This window comes from Pteropus alecto, unplaced genomic scaffold (genome assembly GCF_000325575.1).
Source record: "Pteropus alecto unplaced genomic scaffold, ASM32557v1 scaffold45, whole genome shotgun sequence".
Classification (NCBI taxonomy): domain Eukaryota; kingdom Metazoa; phylum Chordata; class Mammalia; order Chiroptera; family Pteropodidae; genus Pteropus; species Pteropus alecto.
This window is the reverse complement of record NW_006442491.1, coordinates 16,106,819-16,127,323: the sequence shown is the minus strand read 5'-3', so window position 1 is coordinate 16,127,323 and position 20,505 is coordinate 16,106,819. Positions and strand designations below refer to the sequence as shown.

General features: G+C 42.3%; 1 protein-coding gene and 1 pseudogene across 1 annotated transcript in view; both read left to right on the top strand.

The window, feature by feature from the left end:
* The window catches only part of ATRN (attractin), a 140,470-nt gene extending 121,018 nt beyond the window's left edge, over window positions 1-19,452 (top strand). The window contains exons 26-29 of the mRNA XM_006921643.3: window positions 10,680-10,758; window positions 12,780-12,887; window positions 15,647-15,761; window positions 18,448-19,452. Of these exons, the coding sequence (XP_006921705.1) occupies window positions 10,680-10,758; window positions 12,780-12,887; window positions 15,647-15,761; window positions 18,448-18,572 (427 nt within the window). The 3' untranslated portion in view covers window positions 18,573-19,452. The remainder of the gene's footprint in view (window positions 1-10,679; window positions 10,759-12,779; window positions 12,888-15,646; window positions 15,762-18,447) is intronic.
* On the top strand, window positions 11,224-11,342 carry LOC112471050 (annotated as a pseudogene).
* Window positions 19,453-20,505: the final 1,053 nt, after the last annotated feature.

The window sequence follows — 20,505 nt, the reverse complement described above, 5'->3', positions numbered from 1 at the left end:
AGGAATGTACTATCTCTTACTATTTCTGCCTATCTCTCTTATTACTACTATGATTATTTCTCAGCAACCCTAGAAATTGTTATTATTTTTAATTTTGCTAATCTGGGAGTTATCATTGGTATCTTGTTTTCATTTGGATTTCTTTTATTATGTTTACTGATCTCTTAGAGCCCTCATTTTGAATTACCTGTTTATATCTTATGTTTACATTTCTTTTGGTATATTTGCCTTTTTCTTACTGAAATTTAGGACCTCATTATATTTTATGACTATTTCCGTGTGTATGGCTTTAATTGTTTGTCTTTTCTGGTATTTTTCACCAAGCAGATCTGTTCGTCTTTTCCTACATTTTCTTCATGAGTATTTTATTTCTTGTTTTTTCATGTTTAAGTCTTCCTTTATCCATATGAAATCTCTTTGAATATGGCTTTACTTTTTTTCCAAATGGATAGACTTCAGAAACTTGTCAGTGAATCAAGGCAGACTATTAATTACCTCAACTCCAAGGCCACACCACTCACGGGAATTGACTCATAATTTTATTTCTTCAGAGTATGCCCAGTTCAGCTCATTGGAGCTGATTTGGGACCCAGAGCCTCTGTCCCAAATGATACAATGCCAGCACTATGGAATGCTGGGAATTTGATGCATTTTCTTCCCATTTACAAGGAAATCGCTTCCTTCCACAGATGTGTAGATTTCAGAAGGAAACTACTCTCTCTCATGTGACCACAGAAATATTAAAACCCTAAGATCTCTTTTCACTCTTCCTAACACTTTTTTATTCTGCTTAGTGTGAAGCAGCCAGGACTCACTGACACCATCCATCCTTCATGGTTCCTCTAGAGTCGGGCCAAAGATATCCTTATATTCTTGAAAATTTAATGTTTTATGAATCTTTGCCCTGTGACTTCTACAAATTATGAGTCCTTCTAAGATAATTGTCATTTCTTTCCTTTTTGGCCATGCAAGCAGCAGGGCCTGGAGGGGTGGTACCCTTAATCTAATTCTCCCCTGCATTTGCCTCAAAGGTACCTACCTACCCACTGACCTCCTTCAAAACCCAGCCTAATTGTCTACTTGGTGAAGTCTTCTTCTGGCACATTTACCCCAGAGTCCACCCCTTCTTGGACTGTGCCCTCCTCATGTTTTTATTATAGCACTTCATCACCCTTTAATGCAGTTATTTAACGATCTAGAGCTTAAGGGCAGACACCTTAAGACATAGACAAACCTACAATGTGACATGCAGAGATGAACAGGGCCAATTAGAGGCCGCTTCTACAAGTTTTAAATTGGGTTCTGAGAGCCTAAAACAATTAGCTCATGAATCTTAGCCCTGGCTATACCTTAGAACTACCTGGGAAGCTTAAAAAAAAGAAGCAACAGCCTGGGTCCCACTCCCAGAGATGCTGATTTAATTGGTCTGGCATGAGACCTGATTGTTGTGATATATAAAGGCTCTCCAGTGATTCTTACTGTTAAACTGGCATTAAGAAACCCCGAGTTGGCCGAAAGTTGTGTGAATTCAGGTGCTGGACAGTATCGCATCCATCCACGTGTGAGCGAAAGTATAGGAGGTCAGTTGAGAAAGAAGATGGTGTATGGAAGGAATGTGATTATGGCCTCAGCTCCTGGCAGCTTCATGTTTCCTGTTCCTACAAGAGCTAGCTGCCGTAGGGCTCTGAGAGAGCCTCATAATTATTATCCCACAACCATGCAGTGAACTCCTACGCAGTAGTTATCTGGGATTTAAATTCTAGGTTGTAGTTATGTTATATAGAAAGAGTTATAAGTTTCACCTTTTTTTTTTTTTGCACCATTTTGTGTCCTTTTCCTTCGTTGAATGTTGTTATGCAGAACTGTATCCTAGAGTAATTCTCTCAGAAAAGATCCGAGAAAGATTTGATACTTATTAGGGACCCTTTCAGTCCGGAGTCTAGAGTATTGAGTTTTGCAACATTTTTTCTATTTCTTTGATTGTTTCCTCTAATTCTACTTGCTTGAATTCTGGAATTCTCTGTTAGATGAATGAGGAGAATTCTGGATCTGATGTCTATATTAACTGAACTTTAATTTTCTTTCTGATTTTCGTTTTGCACTGCATTCTAGGTGAGCTCCTTAGCAGTATTTTCCAGCTCATTAATTTAATATGAAATTAGTTTCATTTCTTTTGTTGACCCCATCTAATGATTTTTTCTAATATTTTTTAAAACATGTATTTTTTCCAATTATAGCTGGCATACAATATTATATTAGTTTCAGGTGTACAACATAGTGATTAGACAATGTTTCTAATGCATTTTATTTCTAATGCATTTTTTCTTAAAGCTTCTTTTGGTTTTGTGAATGCAGTGTCCTTTCATATTTATTTGTGAGATTAATAATACTTTATTTTACTCCAAAGTCTTATTTTGAGCTATTAGTAACTCTCCTCAGATGTTTGGGGAATATTATTTGTTGTTTGGTACCTCTTTTTCACAGTGTTGGTTTTCCTCAAAATGTCCGGTCTTGGGTTATGTTGAAGATTCCACATTTGCCTGTGTGTGAATGCTGTTTCTGTCTGTCACAGCCTCCAGTGAGTGTGGAGTAGGGGCAGAATGTGCTGCTAGGCAGAGTATACCGTTAGTCTGTCTTCTGAATGTCCTCTCTGGCCTCAGCCCCAGGACCAGAGCTCACTGCCTTAGCTGCTGTCTTCTACTGCTCAGCACAGGCAGAAAGTGGAGAGGAAGCCGTCCGGTGCTACTTCACCAACACACACACTGGCACTTCCTCAGAGCCTCCTCCCTCTTTGTACCCTCTTTTACTTTTTAGCCTTCTCCAGTCTGTCTTCTGTCCCCACACCCCAACTAAACCATCAGTGTTTTTGAGGGCAGCTAGCACACTTCTTTTGCCAGATCCAAAAGCACCCAACTGACCACCCACCAGTGAGACTCTTCTTGCCTCTGTGACTTCATACTGCCCCAAGGCCACTGCTTCATGGCCTCCCTTGCAGAACAGCCATTTCTGTTCAACCTGGCACTGTGGACATTCTTCCAGAGCTTGACCCTGGCCGGCTTTTCACTGTGTTCTTGAATTGAACTCTGCCACCCCCACCTTCATCATAACATGTCCATAAGTGAACTTTTTGATCCTTCCTCACCAGTCTTCTCCACATCACTAATTGGCAACATTGTGCTGCTAGTTGAAGTCACTTTTCTCCCTTTACATCCAAAAGGCACGCCCTCACTGCATCCCAGCATTTACAACCTTGGTCTACTCCACCTTCATTTCCACCCTAGTCCTAACCATCCCAGTCTTGCCTGGACTATTTTCAGTTGACTTTGGCCCCTCTACAATTCACAAAAGTCCAGAGGAGACCTTTAAAATTATGATTTAGTTTAGGTCTGTCTACTTACATCGAGTGGCACCTCTGCTTACCTCTCCATGTTCATCTTCTCTCTGCATTCCCACTACACGGCTACCTTCTGTTTCTTCAAAAGCACCATGCTCTTGCCCATCTCAAAGCATTTGTACACGCTTTTCCTTCTTTCTAGAACAATCTTCTTCCTACCCTTCACCAGCTGGGTTCATTTCAGTTCTGACACTACCTGGAGTTAGCGCAAGCCCTGTAGATGAAGTGCTCAGTCTGAAAAGATTGCCCCCATTTCAGACATCAGTCACAGATGGGTCCCCAGGCTACCCATACTTCTGCCTGACCAACTACAAATTTGTTGGTTCTCACTGATGCAGGACAGGGCAAATTCCCTGAGTGGGTGTGGGGGTGGGGGACGCTCAGGCCCTGAACTGAGAAAAAGTAAGAGTTCTTGGCTGAGTGCAAGAAAGAATTCAAACACATGCCAGAGTTAGAGTCAAACAGAAAGTTTATCAGAGAAGGGGTATCACTGTAGACAAGAGTATGGTGTCCTCTCAGAGGCAGAGAGTGAGACTCAGAGAGACAACAAAGAGAGAGACAGCGACAGTGAGAAAAGACACTGACAGGGGAATTCAGTTTATATATCGTTCTTTAGTTTCTGTGAATTACAGTTTAAAGACTTTATTTACCCATTTTCCTTTGATGGTATGGGCATATAGTGTTGAAAGGATGAGTTTGTAACATAAAAAGGTAAGAATATGTCGTGTGAAAGGGAATTCCCAGCCTTTGATCCTTAAGTTCCCCATGGTTTTAGCCATAGGGAATGAATGATTTTATTTTGTGTAGGGCACACACTTAAAGACTCTGTTTTCCTTTCACCGTATGGGTAAATGGTGCGTTAGCAATCTCAGCAGAAATATTCCTTTGTTCTGCAGGTTTCTTCATGGTCTGGCTTTAGGGCTGATCAGCATATTGCAGTCTCTGAATATAACTTGATTTAACATTTTCGTTCTCTGCCTCTTCCCTCCATTATCATGAGCCCCTCTCAGATTCGACAGTTTGCTAAAGTCTCACAGAACTCAGGAAAGCATTATACTTAAAATTACAGTTTTATTTTAAAGAATGCAACTCATGGAAGAGATGCTAGGGCAAGGTACAGGGATGGGAAGAGAATACAAAGCTTCCATGCCTTCTCTGGGCATGACACCCTGCCAGCACATCAGTGTGTTCACCCGTCCAGAAGGTCCCCAAACCTTCTAATTGCACATTTTTTTCAATGTTTCATTAACATAGGCATGATTAACGAAATCACTGGCCTTCCATGATTGAAGTCAGTCTCCAGCACCTTTCCCCTCCCCTAACCTCCAAATCACAAGATTGGTTTTACTGGCAACCAGCCCCCATCCCTCCCATGAGTCACTATTAGCATACAAGAGACACTACTGAAGTACATCTCAAAAAACCCGTAGTAAAAAATAGTTAATTCAGACTCAGAAAGCCTGTCGTTTTTATTATACCCTTCTGAATTGTACAGATACTTTGTACAAAAAAACTAGTAAAGATATATTTAAAATTGTTTTAAATCAAAATAAAAAACAGTAGTTCATTCCTTTTTAATGCTGAGTAATATTATGTGTAAAGATAAACCACAATTTGTTTATCCATTTACCTCCTGATAGGCATTTGGGTTTTTCTAGTTTTTGGCTATTAGAAATAAAGCCGTATTGAGCATTTATATTTTAAAAAAGAGTTGGAGGGAGCACTCCGCTCACTCAGGACAGTGTCAAGGGTTTTTAGGAGCTCTGTGCCAGGAGCTCAGGACAAAGACCAAATGTATATTTTTTATTATACTACACTCATCCTTCAAATCTTGGGACAGTACCGCTTCTTCCAAGGTTCCATCTTGGAACCCCTAAACTAAGTCACCTCCTCTTGTTCTTCTCTCCCATAGAACCATATTGTTTTTCATCATGGTACTTATCATAGTTGTTTTTTTTTTAACTTGCTTAATGTGTGTCCCCATTTAGACTCTAAGCTTCAAGAGAACGGGGAAACTATCTCTTGATCACCCCTACACACACACACACACCCACACACACCCACACACACCCCTTTAGCATCTAACGCATTGTCATGCTCAAATATATGAAGGAAACTAGACCTTCAGAAGACGTGTAGAGTCATAAGGAACCATAGGTACCACCTCTCTGAGGGTAAAAGCCTAGTGGTGCTGGTCGATGGCTTGCTTTTAAGGGGATGCAGAGGCTGTATGCTAACTCAGTTCCAATCAGCAAGTATGTTCTTTTCTTGAACATGTGTACAGAATGCGATGACCCTGCTGCCAGGTACCAACCTAGTGAGGATTAGTCACTTCTGCTGGTTGGTGGAAGACTGACACCATCAGCTTTGATCAGGGGAGCATCTTTAGGGACCACAGAATCTTGTATAATAAACAAGGACAGATGATATTTTCATCACTTCTCCCTTTTGAAGGTGCAACATTTGGAAAAGAATCCAGAACTTTGGTTTTTCTGGGGTTTGTTTAAGAATTAGGAATGATGAACTTTTAGCTGAGAATAGAGTCCTCTTCATGAACACGGAGAAGAAAATATTTTCCCAGAGCAAGTTAACCAGGTCCAAAAGGATTTACATGAAACATATAAGGGGAGGAGGAAAAGAATACAGATAATCCTCAGCACTCTGAAGAACAGCTCATATAACACAGAAAAGAGAGTTAGATTTGGGCAGAGGGGTCAATGATTCAAATGAGAAAATCAGTGTGAGGGGAGTTAGGAAATGTGCTTCACCCTCAAGCACAGTGACGTGTGCTCTAGATCCTGACAAATCTGTTAAGCCCTGTTTGTGTCTTAATGAGATGCTTCTCCAGACTCCAGTAAGAGCCTTGTGTATAAAGAGGGAAGTAATAAGACCCAATCTCTTCCTTGCCCTTAGAAGCAAATGAGTAAATGTATATGAAAGGACTTCGATTCTGGGAGCAATGCGCTAGTGTAGTTAGGATTATAACTGTTATTAGAGGAGGAGGAGAGAGAGACTAACACCCTGAAAGTCTGTGTGGCTGGAATTAGAGGTGTCTTGGAGGGTAGCATTTGGGTGAGGATCAAAAGGAGAAGTAAGTGATGTCACACCATCTCGCAAATAGGAGGGAATGTAATGGGAATTCCTACCGTAGACAAGATATAATGCTGAGACTCTTGTCAGATTGACAGCAGGCATTTAACAAATCCATGACTTGTTGACCATTTCATTTTCCGAAAGATAGAAGTGATAAGGGGTCCTGCCACTCCAGATCTAATTCTGACCAGAATGATGAAGTACAAATTACAGAAACTTGGGAAGCAGCAGCAATGTCTTTGTTCAGGCTTGCTGAAAGGTCAAGACGAGGCCAAGAAATGTGTATGTAGTTTTAGGAAGGCTAGACTAGTATGTGCAGAAAAAGAAGACCATCCTTTAATAGTCTCACCCTCTGGAAGGAATGTTGAGGACACTCAAAAAATTTCCTAGCTGCACAATTATAGTTAAGCTGGTGAGAAATGGACAGATTTGTCTGAGCTTTTAGACAAATTGTGAGTTTTCAAAAGACATATAAAAGATAGAACTAGAATCAAGGAGTGGATTTTTGAGAAGCCTCAGGAAAATATAAGCCTCTGAAAGGCAGGGACAGGTTTAGGACAAAAAGGCCAAAGTATTCTTGATTTCTCCTTGGGTACAGAGCTGACAGAAAGTAAGGAACCTTTAGCCTTGGGTCAGTGTCCTAGTATTGAAAGAAATACACTTAAGAATGATCTTTGAATGACACTGGCAAACGTTAATAATTGTCAAGATTAATGGGCATATAGGAATTCACTAGATTGTTCTCTATTTCTGTGTATGAAATTTTCATGCTGTTTCTTTCAATTGTAGGATGAACGCTGAGAGTTCCACCTGTACCAAATTAGTGGTAGGAAAAAAGAAGGGAGGGATATCAGCAAGTTCCACCTTTTTTTTTAAATAACTAGTAAATTCTTTATCGTCGTATTACCCTAGGAGGAATAATGCATGTATCTATCAGCAGCATTGTTTGTGTCGTGTCTTAATGCTGGGACAGGTAGAAGGAATGGGGTTGTTGATATTTTCAACAAGTCTGCATTGAAGACAGAAGCCCCACCCAGGCCTGGGGGGGCAAGGGGCACAGACCTGTGCTGTGGTGTTTTATGGCTCTGTATTAAGAGGGTAGTCCCAAGAGAAGCCTCTGAGTGACAGCTGGGTCTTCACCGCTGAAACCAGCCCTGTACTCAGCTGCATTTAGCAGTGTCTTGACCTGCTGTTCTCATTTGCTTCATTTCCTTCCACGTTGGTTTTGCTGCCTTTTTGTGTTTATCTGTTAGAATAAAAATAACAAAAAGCAGGATTATGCATGGAAACCAAGACAAGCTGAGGTTACTCTTCTCAGATTCGTTTACTGCTTCCTGTTCTCCCCCAACTTCTCAATGTTGGGGTGCCCCTTAGGACATGGCCTCATCCAGATTGTTTACTTCAAATACCATATATATGTTGATGACTCCCAAATGCCATCTCCAGCCCAGACCTGTCACGTAGCCTCCATGCTCATATATCTGCCCATGACACCGTCCCTGGCTGTGGAGTAGATATCTCAGAATCCAGTGGGTTCAAAACTAAACTACTAATCTGCTATCTTGCACCTACTCACCCAGAGCCTCCCCCATCTAGGTTGATGGCAGGTCCCTCAGTCTAGAAACCTCGATTTCTCTCGTTCTTCCATAACCTACATCCAGCCCATCAGGAAATCCTGTTGACTCACCCTTCAAATTATGGCCAGATTCCAAAGAGCTTTTCACATCCCTGCTACCACCTCCCTGGTTTGAGCCACTATCATTTCTCAGCTAGACTGCTGGTTTTCCTATTTCTGCCATTGCTACCCTAATGGTCTCCACAGCATAAGTTAAATCATGACACTTCTCTGTTCAGAAACCTGCATTGATTGGCTCCTCATCTCAGTAAAATCCAACGCCCTTATAATGCCTGTAGGGCCTTCCGTGATCTACCTTCCCCTTACACCTCCACTTCTGTCTCTGGCCTGACTCGCCCCACTCCAGCCACACTGGCTTCCTTAGGTTCCTCAGGCAGTCCTAAGTACGTCCACGTCTCGGCCTTTGCACTGACTGGCCCCCATCGCCCAGGTGTATTTCCATAGACATCCCTGTCACCACCTCCCACACCTCCTCCAAGTCTTTGCCCACATGTCAACTTCTCAAGAAATAAGGTCCATGTAACCATTATGCTTTAGAGTACCACTGGCACTCAACCTCCTGACCCTTATCTTTTCTTTTCATACCATTTACTACCTTCTGACATGCTCTAGAATTTGCTTTTTTATATTGTTTTGTGTTGGTCTCCACCTGCTGGAATGTAAACTCCATGGGAACAGTGGTCTTTTGTTCAGTTCATCAGTGTAGTCCATTAGCCTAGAACAGGACCTGGCCAAACAAGATATTGACAAAAAGGAAAATAGACACTGTCAGGGAGGAGGAAGGGCCAGCAGTGTCAGGACAGCCAAGCGGCCCAGCAAGATAGGAACTGAAGGCTTCCCACTTAATGATGACCCTGGGGCCCCTTTCTGGTTTGTCAGGATTCCCATTTGAGGGGTCTGTACTCTTGTGTATCTTGGAGAAGTGGCAGAATATGGGAGCCATGAGGTTTCTGTTTCTGAAAGGGCAGAAATTCAGTCCTACTAACATCATAAGAGTGCCTTTCTCCAGCCAGTTGACCCTATTCTGTAAATGTAGAGGTCTTCAAGAGAATACCTTGACTGCAGGGGCCAACAGCCTCATTTCTGTGTGTAACACTCTGGAACAATACTCTATAGCAAACCTCTTTTACAAATTAATGAGTAAAAATGCCAGTTTTAAAATTACTTAAGCAATTATCTAAGAGGTGTGTTTTGTTAGGCTCATTAATCCTTTTAACCAGAATTCGTTCTCTGCTGTCACAGTAACTTTTCTAACCATTCAGTACCTGGTTTATAATGAGAGAAAGTTGAAATTGATGCAGGACAGGGCAGATTTCCCCGGGTGGGAGGTGCTGACCGAGCCTTGCACTGGGAGAAGAGGGTCCTTTAGCAGAGAGTGAAGAAAGAATTCAAAACACACGCCAAAGTTAGAGTCAAAAGGGAAGTTTATTAGAAAAGGGGTAACACTCCACAGAAGGAATGTGGTTTTCTCTCTGAGGCCGAGAGTGAGAGAGACAGTTGAGAGACAGCATAAAGGCACTGAGAGGGACCAAGAAGGACAGAGACAATAGAGACGAGGACAGTGAGAGTTAAGGCAGTGAGAGGGACCCTGAATGTTCAGGGAATTCAGTTTATATGTCATTCTTTAGTTCCTGAAAGTTATAGTTTAAAAGACTGTGTTAACCCATTTCCTTTGACATGGACATACAGCGAGGAAGGGGAAGGGGAAGAGTATGTAGCGTGAAAAGGTAAGAATATGTAGAGTGAAAGGCCTGCTGACAGTTTTTAGCCTTTAATTTATAGGTTCCCCATGATTTTAGCCACAGGGAATGACTCTGTTCTTGTTTTCCCCTTCACTGCTGCGGGGAAAGGGTTGTTAGTAATCCCAGCAGAAATCTTCCTTTGTTCTGCAGGTGTCCTTCTGGCTGGGCTGAAGGGCTGATCAGCATATTGCAGTTTCTGATTGTGGCTTGATTAACATTTGAATTCTCTTGCCTCTTCCTTACATTAAAATCACTTACAGTTACATGACCACTGGGAGTTAGGCTCTCCTAATACTTTTAATAAAGTTGTTGGCTTGAGTTTGATAGTTTCACTTTATAAAAAAAAGTGTTTACTTTGTAAAAATATAATTGAATATATATTATTACACATAAATTTATTCTTTGTTAGCCTCTTTTAAGAAGTTGTTACTTTATCTCATTTTTTTAGACTTTGCCAATCAATGAATGTTTGCTAATTTTGATTATACAGCATGCTTGTTATTTGTCATAATTATCTTAGAATAACTTTTCTTATTTGGGATAAGCCATGATGAGCCATTTCCATAAAGGTCAGAGTTCTTTCCCAGTACCTTATAGGGAAAATACCTTCGAAAGGTCTGGTCAGGAAGCTCAGTTTATCAAAGTCTTCCCACACTTTACAGCCTGTGAACCAGGACATGGTTGTGATGACTCATCGGAGAGGAGCTCGGAGATGTTTTTTGGGGGAGTGTTTCCTGCCTGGCCTGAGGTGTGGATGACAGTGATGCTGATTCTGGGGGATGGGATAATAACTCAGTACTCTCCTTTCTCACAGTTGTTTCCTCTCTTTGCTCCTGGTGGCTGCTGTGGTTTGGAAGATCAAACAAAGTTGTTGGGCCTCCAGGCGTAGAGAGGTAAGCCTCAGTGGACAAAGATTAACGATTTCTGGAAGAGCTTTTTCTTTTCTACATATTTCTCTTAAGCAGTTTAGGTAGCTACTTAGTGATAATTGATGGGCATCTCCAGAGTGAGAAGAATGCTGCCCTTTCAACAGTAGATGAGGGGTAGACTTCAATTTGTGCTGCACGAGGTATAACTAATTCTGCCCCACATGGCTTTAACTTTCTAAAAGGAAACTCTAGTATTAACTTACAGGTGCCTCTTTTCCCCTTCCTGCCAGAACCCTGGCGATAACTTAGGCTGGAGATGTGAGGGCTCAGTAGTTCGGCCTTTCATAATAACACTGAGCGCACAATCAGCCACTTAGGCACCTTAAAAATTTCTCATTAGGATGTAGTTCCATAGTGTAGTGGTTAGCACATCTGCTTTACACTCAGAAGGTCCTGGGTTCGCGCCCCAGTGGGGAACCACGGCCCATGGTCTACAGCCATGCTACCCTGGAAAAGCCCGATCTTGTCTGATCTCGGAAGCTAAGCAGGGTCGGGCCTGGTTAGTACTTGGATGGGAGACCACCAAGGAAGACCAGGTGCTGTAGGTGTAAAAAATTAAAAACTAAAGGATTGTAAGCTGACAAGGTCCTTGCAATCTCTGAGATCAACCAAGGGTTGCCTCGCCTAAAAAATATAAATAAATAAGCAAGCAAGCAAGCTTACTATGCACTTGGTCAACCAATAAATTAAGTTTTTACTGTAGTGATTTAAAATTACTGTTACTCTGAACCTGACTATTTAGAATATATTTCATCATTTCTAAACTGTCAGTCATGATCTATTCCTCTCACAATTGTAGAAGAAATGATTTGCTATTATTATAATAACAAAAACAATAGCAGTTAACACTGCTTAAGTCCTTGCTATGTACCAAGCTCTATTTTAAATGCTTTTACACACCTTATCTCCTGCACTCTTCATAAAGGAACTGTATGAGTGAGAACTGGCGAAGGGTAGGTACTCTGTCTTACTGTGACTCCAGCACTTAAAATAGCACACAACCCAGACTAGGTTGCTGCATGTATTTGTTGAGTAAATAGACCAACAGCTTTAATGAGATCTAGGAATGTTATTATTGGTATTTCAAGAAAAATATTTGACATAAAAATGCCCTTCTAAAACAGAGCCATGATCTATCCAGCCCAAGATTCTCACTCCTACAGTCGTTCCAAGGGAATGGTTTGAAGTAAGACCTGGTCATCTTCTGTGACATGACCTCAAAACTTCAGTGACATGCCCAGATCCCTAATATCCTTAATGATACATTATTGACCACCCACCATGTGCCAAGCCATGAGCTAATGTATCTCATTTGATCCAGCGGACATAGTTACGGGTTTGAAAACCCATTTCAGAGGAAGGAACTGATGCCCGGAGTCTTTGGACACCTTTTTTTAGGTCACACCGCTGATGAGCGTTGGAGCAGGGATTCACATCCATGCCTCTCTAAATCCAGAGCCCCTGCTTGTCCCTCCGACTTTGCAAAACTTCACACTTGTTTATGTTTTTAGCTTACACCACCTCTCTGAATAAAGAGCTTTTTCAGTTCCTAAATATTGTATAATGAGGGGCAGGTTTTTGTTGCCATGTAAATACTTGGTTCAAATTTAAGCAGGAAAAAAGAAAGCGTGGCTTTAATCTAGTAATAAAAATATGAGGAGATAGGGCTGTGTCATTTATTTTTATGTATTTAACAAGCAGGCATCATGGTGTTCTATCCATACTAAAGTATACATAGCCAACAGATGAAGATTTTTTCTTTACTATAATGACAATACTGTTACCACATCCAACAAGATTTAATAATTTCTAATGTTACCTAGTACCTGGTTCATGTCCAGCTTTCCCCAGCTGTTTCAGAAATATCATTTTGGGTTTGATTTATTCGAATCAGAGAAGAGGATGAAGTTTTTTTAATATGTAGTATTCTCTAATAAAATCCCCTCAGTGCTCATTGCATTAATACCTGCTTTATTACTCATTAGCAACTTCTTCGAGAGATGCAGCAGATGGCCAGTCGTCCCTTTGCCTCTGTAAATGTTGCCTTAGAAACAGATGAAGAGCCTCCTGATCTTATTGGGGGAAGTATAAAGGTGAGAATGTGATTACAAATTCCGTATAACTTAATTTGTCAAAACTCATGCTTCTAGATCTGGGAAACCAGAGAGAGCAAGTGCCTTATTCTATTGCCTCTTATGTTTACCTTCCTCTTTCTTTTTTATAAGAAGCCAACACATCAAAGTTGTCAGGTATTCTTTTGCTTTCATTTTTCAGTCTTTGGTTAATGTTGCTAAGCAGTGTCATGTTCAGGGGATTTTAAAATATAAAATCTCCTGATATTCTTATAAGTATTCTGTGGCTTTATACCCTAAAACTCGAAAATTTGTTTCAATAGTACATCAGATACAAGCGAGGGAGAGCTTTTGAACTGGAAGATGAATCTGAAGAAATTACATAGACTATAGATCAGAGAGACAAGGAGATGGAAAATATGACAGTTAATAAGAATATGGAGGATAAAATGAGGAGACATACATATATATATATAATCAGAGTCCCAGAACAAAGGAATGGAGGTGATAATAACTGAGAATTTTCCAGAACCGATGGAAGTCATGAATATACAGATCTCAGAAGCAAAACATATCACAAGCAGAATTAAGGAAAGAAACAGAGAGAAGCAGAAGAGAAAGAAAAGTACAGTTAGATTTATCATAGTGAAACTATAGAACTCCAAAGATAAAGAGAACATCTTAAAATCAGCCAGAGGGAAAAAAAAGATCACTACAATGTGGAGAAATTGGAACCCTTGTGCACTGTTAGTGAGAATATAAACATGATGCGGCCACTGTGGAAAACAGTACTTTTTAATCAAAATAAAAAATAAAAATAGAATTATGTAATCCAACAATCCACTTCTGAATATATAACCCCCAAATTGAAAGCATGGTCTCCAAGATATATTTGTACACCCACATTCATAGCAGCATTATTCATAGTAAGTAAAAGATGGAAACAACCCGAGTGACCACTGATGGATGAATTGATAAACAAAATGGGGTGTGTACAAACAGTGGAATATTATTTGGCCTTAAAAAAGAGAAATTCTAATACATGCTGTAACATAGATCAATCTTGAGGACAATATATGAGTGAAATAAGCCAGTCACAAAAAGACAAATATGATATGATTCCACTTATATAAAGTATCGCAAGTAGTCAGATTCAGAGACAAAAAGTAGAATGGTGGTTGCTGGGGCGGGAGGAAGGAATGGGGAGTTACTGCTGAATGGGTACAAGATTTCAGTTTTATAAGATGAGAGTTCTGGAGATGGTTAGTGGGGATGGTTGCACAGCAGTATGAATGCATTTAATACCACTGAACTGTATACCTAAAAATGGTTAAGATGGTACAGTTTATGTTGTGTGTATTTTACCACATTAAAAAATGACTAGGAAAAAAATCACCTACAAAGGAATGACAGAGTGACAGCTGAGTTCTGATTAGTAACATCAGAAGCCAGACAGAGTTGAAGAATGTCTTCAAAGTACTGAAAGAGAACTGCCAACCTAGAATTGTGTGCCCAGTAACTACGTTCCAAGAACAAGGACGAAATAAAGATATCTTCTGATTAGAAGAAAAACTGAGAGTGTGCAACAGAACTGCGCAAAAGAAATGTCTAAAAGGATGTACTAGAAAGAAGGAAAATTACCTCAGGAGGATGAAGTAAGAAGGAATAGTGAGTAAATTAAAGGGAAACATGCATAATTCTAAGCAAACATTGTTCTGATAAAAGAGTAATAATTTGTGGGATTAAGAAGAATAGACAAACCTAAAGTACTGAACGAGATCGTATGTCATGTGAGCAGCATGTAGTACAGTTGGTTACTTCTTAGAACACTTTCTTGACTTTCCTTTCAGGACACCACACACTCACCTTCTGGCTGTTCTTGCTCGTTCAGCCCTCTTCATCTGACCACTGCGCACACCTCCTTCACAGTACCTACCACCTGGGTCTAGGCCACTGTCATCTCTCACCTGAATCATTGTAATTACTCATAACTGGTTTCCCCACATCTGCCATTTCCTCCATCCCGTCATTTCTCTGTGCCACAGCCAGAGTGGTTCTGGAAATTATTTTCTTTAACCAGATTGAAGAGATGGCTGACATATTTGGGGACATGGTCAGCAGAATGCTAAAGATGGCCCCCAAGGGTTTTTTCCCATGGTTAGTCAGACTCCAGGTACTGCTCTGAAGGGATTTTACAGAAGTAATGAAAGTCTCAAGGTAGCTGACCTGAAGATATGGGGAGAGTTTTCTCTGGCTGCGGGCAGAAGAGGAAAGCATGAGAAGGACTTGCGCCATTGCCAGTTCGAAGCTGGAGGGCCCATATGAGGAGGAATGCAAGCAGCCTCCAAGAGATGAGAGTGGCCCCTGGCTGACCTCTTGCAAGGAAATGGGGACCTCAGGCCTATAGCCACGGCGAACTGGATTCTGCCAACAACCTGAATGAGATTTGAAGCAGATTCTTCCCCAGAGCCCTCGGATAAGAGTGGAACCCAACTGGTACTTGATTTCCTCCTTGTGAGAAAGAGCTGAGTATTTTACAGAACTGATGGAAGACATGAATAATCCTGTATCCCTAGCAGAGAACCCTACAGAGCTCGCCTGGGCTTCTGACCTACAAAACTGAAATAATAAATAGGTTTTATTTTAAACAACTAAGTTGGTAATATGTTATCAGCAATAGAAACTAATACAGAAGGCATCTTTAAAAATCACATCTAAAAGCTGCAGCATTAAAGGTTGAGAAACACAGCTTTAGCTAATTCTTCATTTTCTCCCACCAGACTATTCCTAAACCCATCGCCCTGGAGCCATGTTTTGGCAACAAAGCTGCTGTCCTCTCTGTGTTTGTGAGGCTCCCTCGAGGCTTTGGTGGAATCCCTCCTCCAGGACAGTCAGGTGAGTCGATGAGCAGCAATGACAAACACAGCTTTCATTTTAGCATGTCAAGGATCCTTCGCTTTCATAGAGAATTTGAGCATAAAGGCAATACTATATAATGCCTGCTTCATGTCGTCGTGAGGATTTGGTGAAGTAATCCTTTTGTCAATGGTATTCCCTACCCAGCAGGCCCCAACCTTTTTGGCACCAGGGACTGGTGCTCCTATGAGAATCTAATGCCGATGATCTGAGGTGGAGCTGAGGCAATGATGCTAGTGCTGGGGAGCAGCCGCACATACAGATGAAGCTTTGCTTGTTCCCTCGCTTGCTTGTCTGACACTCACCTCCTTTTGTGAGGCCCTGTTCCTAAGAGGCCACAGATGAGTACCGGTCTGTGGCCCAGGGATTGGGGACCCCTGCCCTAACCTGTCTTTACTGAGATCACCATTCCCTCCCAGGGGAAAGTCTAGAGCTCTCCTCACTGCACCAGCTTCCTCAGCCTCCCAGCGGTATTGATGCTTCTGACCATACCTTCCTTTGCTACCTGTTTCCAGCCCTCTCTGGCTCTGCGGCTGCTTTCCCATCTCTCTTTCCTTGCTCTGCCTCTAAATGTACACTTTCTCCCGCTTCACTCCATACGTTCTTTCTCAGTCATCTTACCTATTGTTGTGGCTTCCAGTTAGCTCCTCCAAGCTGGTGATTCTGAAATTGGTATTTCTAGCACCACTGCCTTTCATTTGCTTTTTCACTCTATTTTAAGTATAAGGCACAAATAGCAATTTTAACAACTTAAAGGAAGTTTTCGAAAATTTACTCACAGTTCTACCACCCAACACCTACCAATTTTCACTGTTCTGTTTCCTTTTCAGCCCTTGCTAGCAATTCAGTTAAAATGTTTGTATCACTCTCATTTTTATTCTTCTTTTTCTCATACAACTTATAAACATTTTTACTGCTTACTACATAATATTTTACCAATGTCTTTTATACTATTCCATCAATTACATGAATCATAATTTAGATACACATCATCTTGTTGAATATGAAGGAAAGATGGAATACAGTTTTGGAAGTATCTTGATTAATCATGGAATGCTTTGGAGGGATGCCTCAGATAATATGAACGTTTTAGACAGCTTTCAGTTGAGATGAGTCTGGGGGTCAGGGGTTGCCTTAGCCAAAGAAAACATTGTGCCTTTGAGGAAAGCATGACCCAGAATCCTTGTGCAGGCCCCGAGCTCCACAGCCCCGAGTGCATCCCTAAGACCAGAAGAGCCTCCAGCTCAGCTTTCAGGCGGTCTGTGTCTGTGGTGTCCTCGCAAGGGGAGGCTGTTAGGCAGGTCCAGGCCAGGATTTGTTGCCATCGCTTCCTGGGAGACCAGCTTGATTTGCCCTTGCCCATGGGTCCTGAGCCCCCAACTCGGCCTTTCTTGTGTTGAGGGCAGGGTGGCCCATCGACCTGAAGACTCTGAGGTGGTGTCTTCTGCCACCACTTAGCCCAGCAGACATTGTCCAGTGCTCCCTGAAGGCAAGGTGCTGGGTGGGGAAATGACAGGCTTGCAACACTGTGGCCTTTCCTGCCCCAGCCTTTGTCTGCTGTGCCCACCCCCCGAGATGCGTAGCGAAGGCCTACTCACAGCTTAAGACCCACCCCAGTAATGGGACCATCCTTGCCATCCTTCTCTACCCCCCATTTTAGATGGCGTCCTTGTGTGGACTCCCAGAGCACCCGGCTCTGCCTTTGGTATAACAGTTGTCACTGGTGTGGATTCCCCATTGAATGTCAGGCACTACACCTGGCACTTAAAAGCTACCCCTTCCCCATCCCCCCATTTCATCCCCCCATTTCATAGGCTCAGAGAGGTAAAGTAACAGGCTCCTGCAACATGTTGCCTGAGGGCCTCAGCGGGACTCTGAGCCTGGGCTGGTCTGAGCCTTCGGCTTCCAGCTACCCCAGAACTGTGCCTTCTCTAGCTAGTGAACATCGAGTTAATTCATTACCAGGGCAAAAAGGAAAATGGAACCCCCAGTCCCTGAGGCAAAGGTGGGGGTGGGGGTGATGAGCCAGGCAGCATTCTAAGACTTTACTTCAGTTCACTCAATTCCTCACACAAGCCCTGTGCTGTTATTATCCCATTTTACAAATGAGGAAACTGAGGCACACGGAGGTTAAAGAACCTTGCTTATTCCAAAGCCTGGCCCCAGAGTCTCTCCTAATCTATAGATATAAAAATCACTAGTGCTGGGTGGGCGATGTGGAATGAATCTGAATTTCATTGTAAATAGTGCTGCTTTTTCTTGGAGCCCTTTTGGAGGCAGGCGCGAGAAATTTATTGCTTAGAGTATGTCTGCAATCAAATGTAAATGCTCCCACCACCAGGCAGAGCATTGTGCTTGGTTGAGCTGCTGAAAAGCAAGCTATACCTTTTGCGTAAATGGTGGGGAGGGAGGAGAATGTAATATGTATTTATAATATGTACTTAACTAAACCCTGAAAGAATGTATACAACTAATGAAAGCAGGTCTCTTAGATGGAGAAGGGGAAAGGTGGAGAGAGGGAGAGTGGATAGTAAGACTTTTCCCTATATACTTTATTGCTTTATTTATTGCACTGTGGAAATGTAAGAAGGAAAATTTTAAGTTATTTTTAAAAACAAAAGCAAGCTGTTCCTTAACACGTTTTCCCTCTGGGGGTTCTCCCAAGGCCTCGCAGTAGCCAGCGCCCTGGTGGACATCTCCCAGCAGATGCCAATAGTGTACAAAGAGAAGTCAGGAGCGGTGAGAAACCGGAAGCAGCAGCCCCCTGCTCAGCCTGGAACCTGCATTTGATGCTGGGGCCAGGGACTCTCCGTGAGCAAGGGACGTGTGGCAAGACAGAGCCGTCTGCAGGGAGGGAGCAGGCAGGGAGATGCTGTGCTGAGCCGAGCAGGGCAGAAGACTGGAAACCCTCCGACTGGAAACATCTGACTCATCTGCATGTTCACAAGCTTTCTTTGACGGTTTCTCGCATCTGTGCTCCAGCATCTAACCTTTTACTTTTGCATAGGAAATAATTGATTTAATTACAGGTCCAAGGGTGATCCAGTTGCTGGAGGAGGCTGGTATGGAGCCAGTGAGAGAGCTAGGATTGACACTCAGGTTGCTTGTGGGAAACTGGTCTTGGGACTGTCTCAACTGTGCAAAAAAAACAAAGATGTAGTGTTTACAAGTAGACATTTGTCATCAGTCGTTCTAGAACATCGTCTTTTAAAAACTAGTCAGATGAATTCACTTGTTTTCATCTGAAGCCTGCTGTCTTTTTTAAAAGATGTGCTATTTATTCTTGCACGATTTAGGCAGATACCTCTCTTCTAGGGAGTAGCTTTTTTCTAGTTGAGAACTAATAATGGTCCATCTCTTTTGAGTCATATCAAACTAAGATAGAAGGGGGCTATTTTAAATGTCAAGGTCAGCAGTGTTACTTAGAATGTAAACTGGTGTAATAGGTAGTTTTCTAGTGTAACTTGATTAATTTAGTCTTAATCCATTTGAAATTCTCTCTCTCTCTCTCTCTCACACACACACACACACACACATATACACACACACACTAAGTGCCTAGACTTTAAATAGATCTAGCAGTTGGAAGTTAGTAAGCTTAAGTTTTTACATAAGTGCACTCCTACATTCTTATAAAATTTAAATAGCTACCATTAGCAATCTGCTTTTTTTTCTAAAATGTAATTTGCAACCGAGAAAGAATTCTCACCCCAAGCACCCTTTAACCCAGCAGTAAGGACTGAGAGGAAAGCAGAAATGACCTAACTATAAAAGCTCCTGTTTGTTTTGTTGTCAAAAAGGACACTAAATACACAAGGTCCCCATGTGCCTCCCTTCCCCTGCCCCAGGTCACTCCAGGCCTTCTGGCCTCCTACTGCCAGGGCACCACAGAGGAAGGGACTCGCTCATGTCACGTTAAGAGTCTCCCTTGAGTAGAAAACAGAGTGACAGCACTTGGGACCCCTGGATCAAAGAGCAACTCTTTGTTCCTGTTGCTGCTCAGAGCCGTGGGTCATCCTCAGGTAGAATCACGAACCAGCAGAGGGGCGGTCTCCCATAGTCGGCAGAACCAGATGAAAGCCTGGAGAAGGGCCTGGAGCTGTTTGCCCTCTTTCCCCCAGGACGGGCTGGGCTCTTCGGACCTCCTCCCCAGACCCAGGTGCTGGCCGTGGGGAGGGCAGTGAACACTATAAAGATGACAAGCACATGGAAAAAAATGGACAAGAATGGTAAAAACTATGCCAAATGGAAAGTGACCAAATTGAAGCGGGGGTCGGGGAGGCAGTCCATGCTTTTCTCTCCAGGGTACTGCCTGGGTGTCATGTTGTCCCATCCGTGGTGCTCTGTATTCTGGCATTATGCAGCAGCCTCCCAAGACCTCTCTTCTGCTTCAAAACCTGGGGTTCTCCGGCATTACCCTACTGGGATGGGCTTCTAGACAACAATACTCAAGTTTGTGAATTTGGAGAGATTAATACACAAGAGAGCAAAAACTGCGGCATTTCACCTTTAAATGCAGTGCCTAGAGAGGGAGTATTGTCTCTTCCCCAACACTGACCCCACTTCCATGAAGAATTGCCTAGAAAGATGTTTTCAAGGAAGTTGAACCATAAAACACTGTTTGGCGCACAAAACACCTCTACTTTGAGACACCCCTCGAAAAGCTGTGTGTTCACATCACTGTTAAAGAACAGATGGTTTTAAAAAAGATCTTCTCTACAAG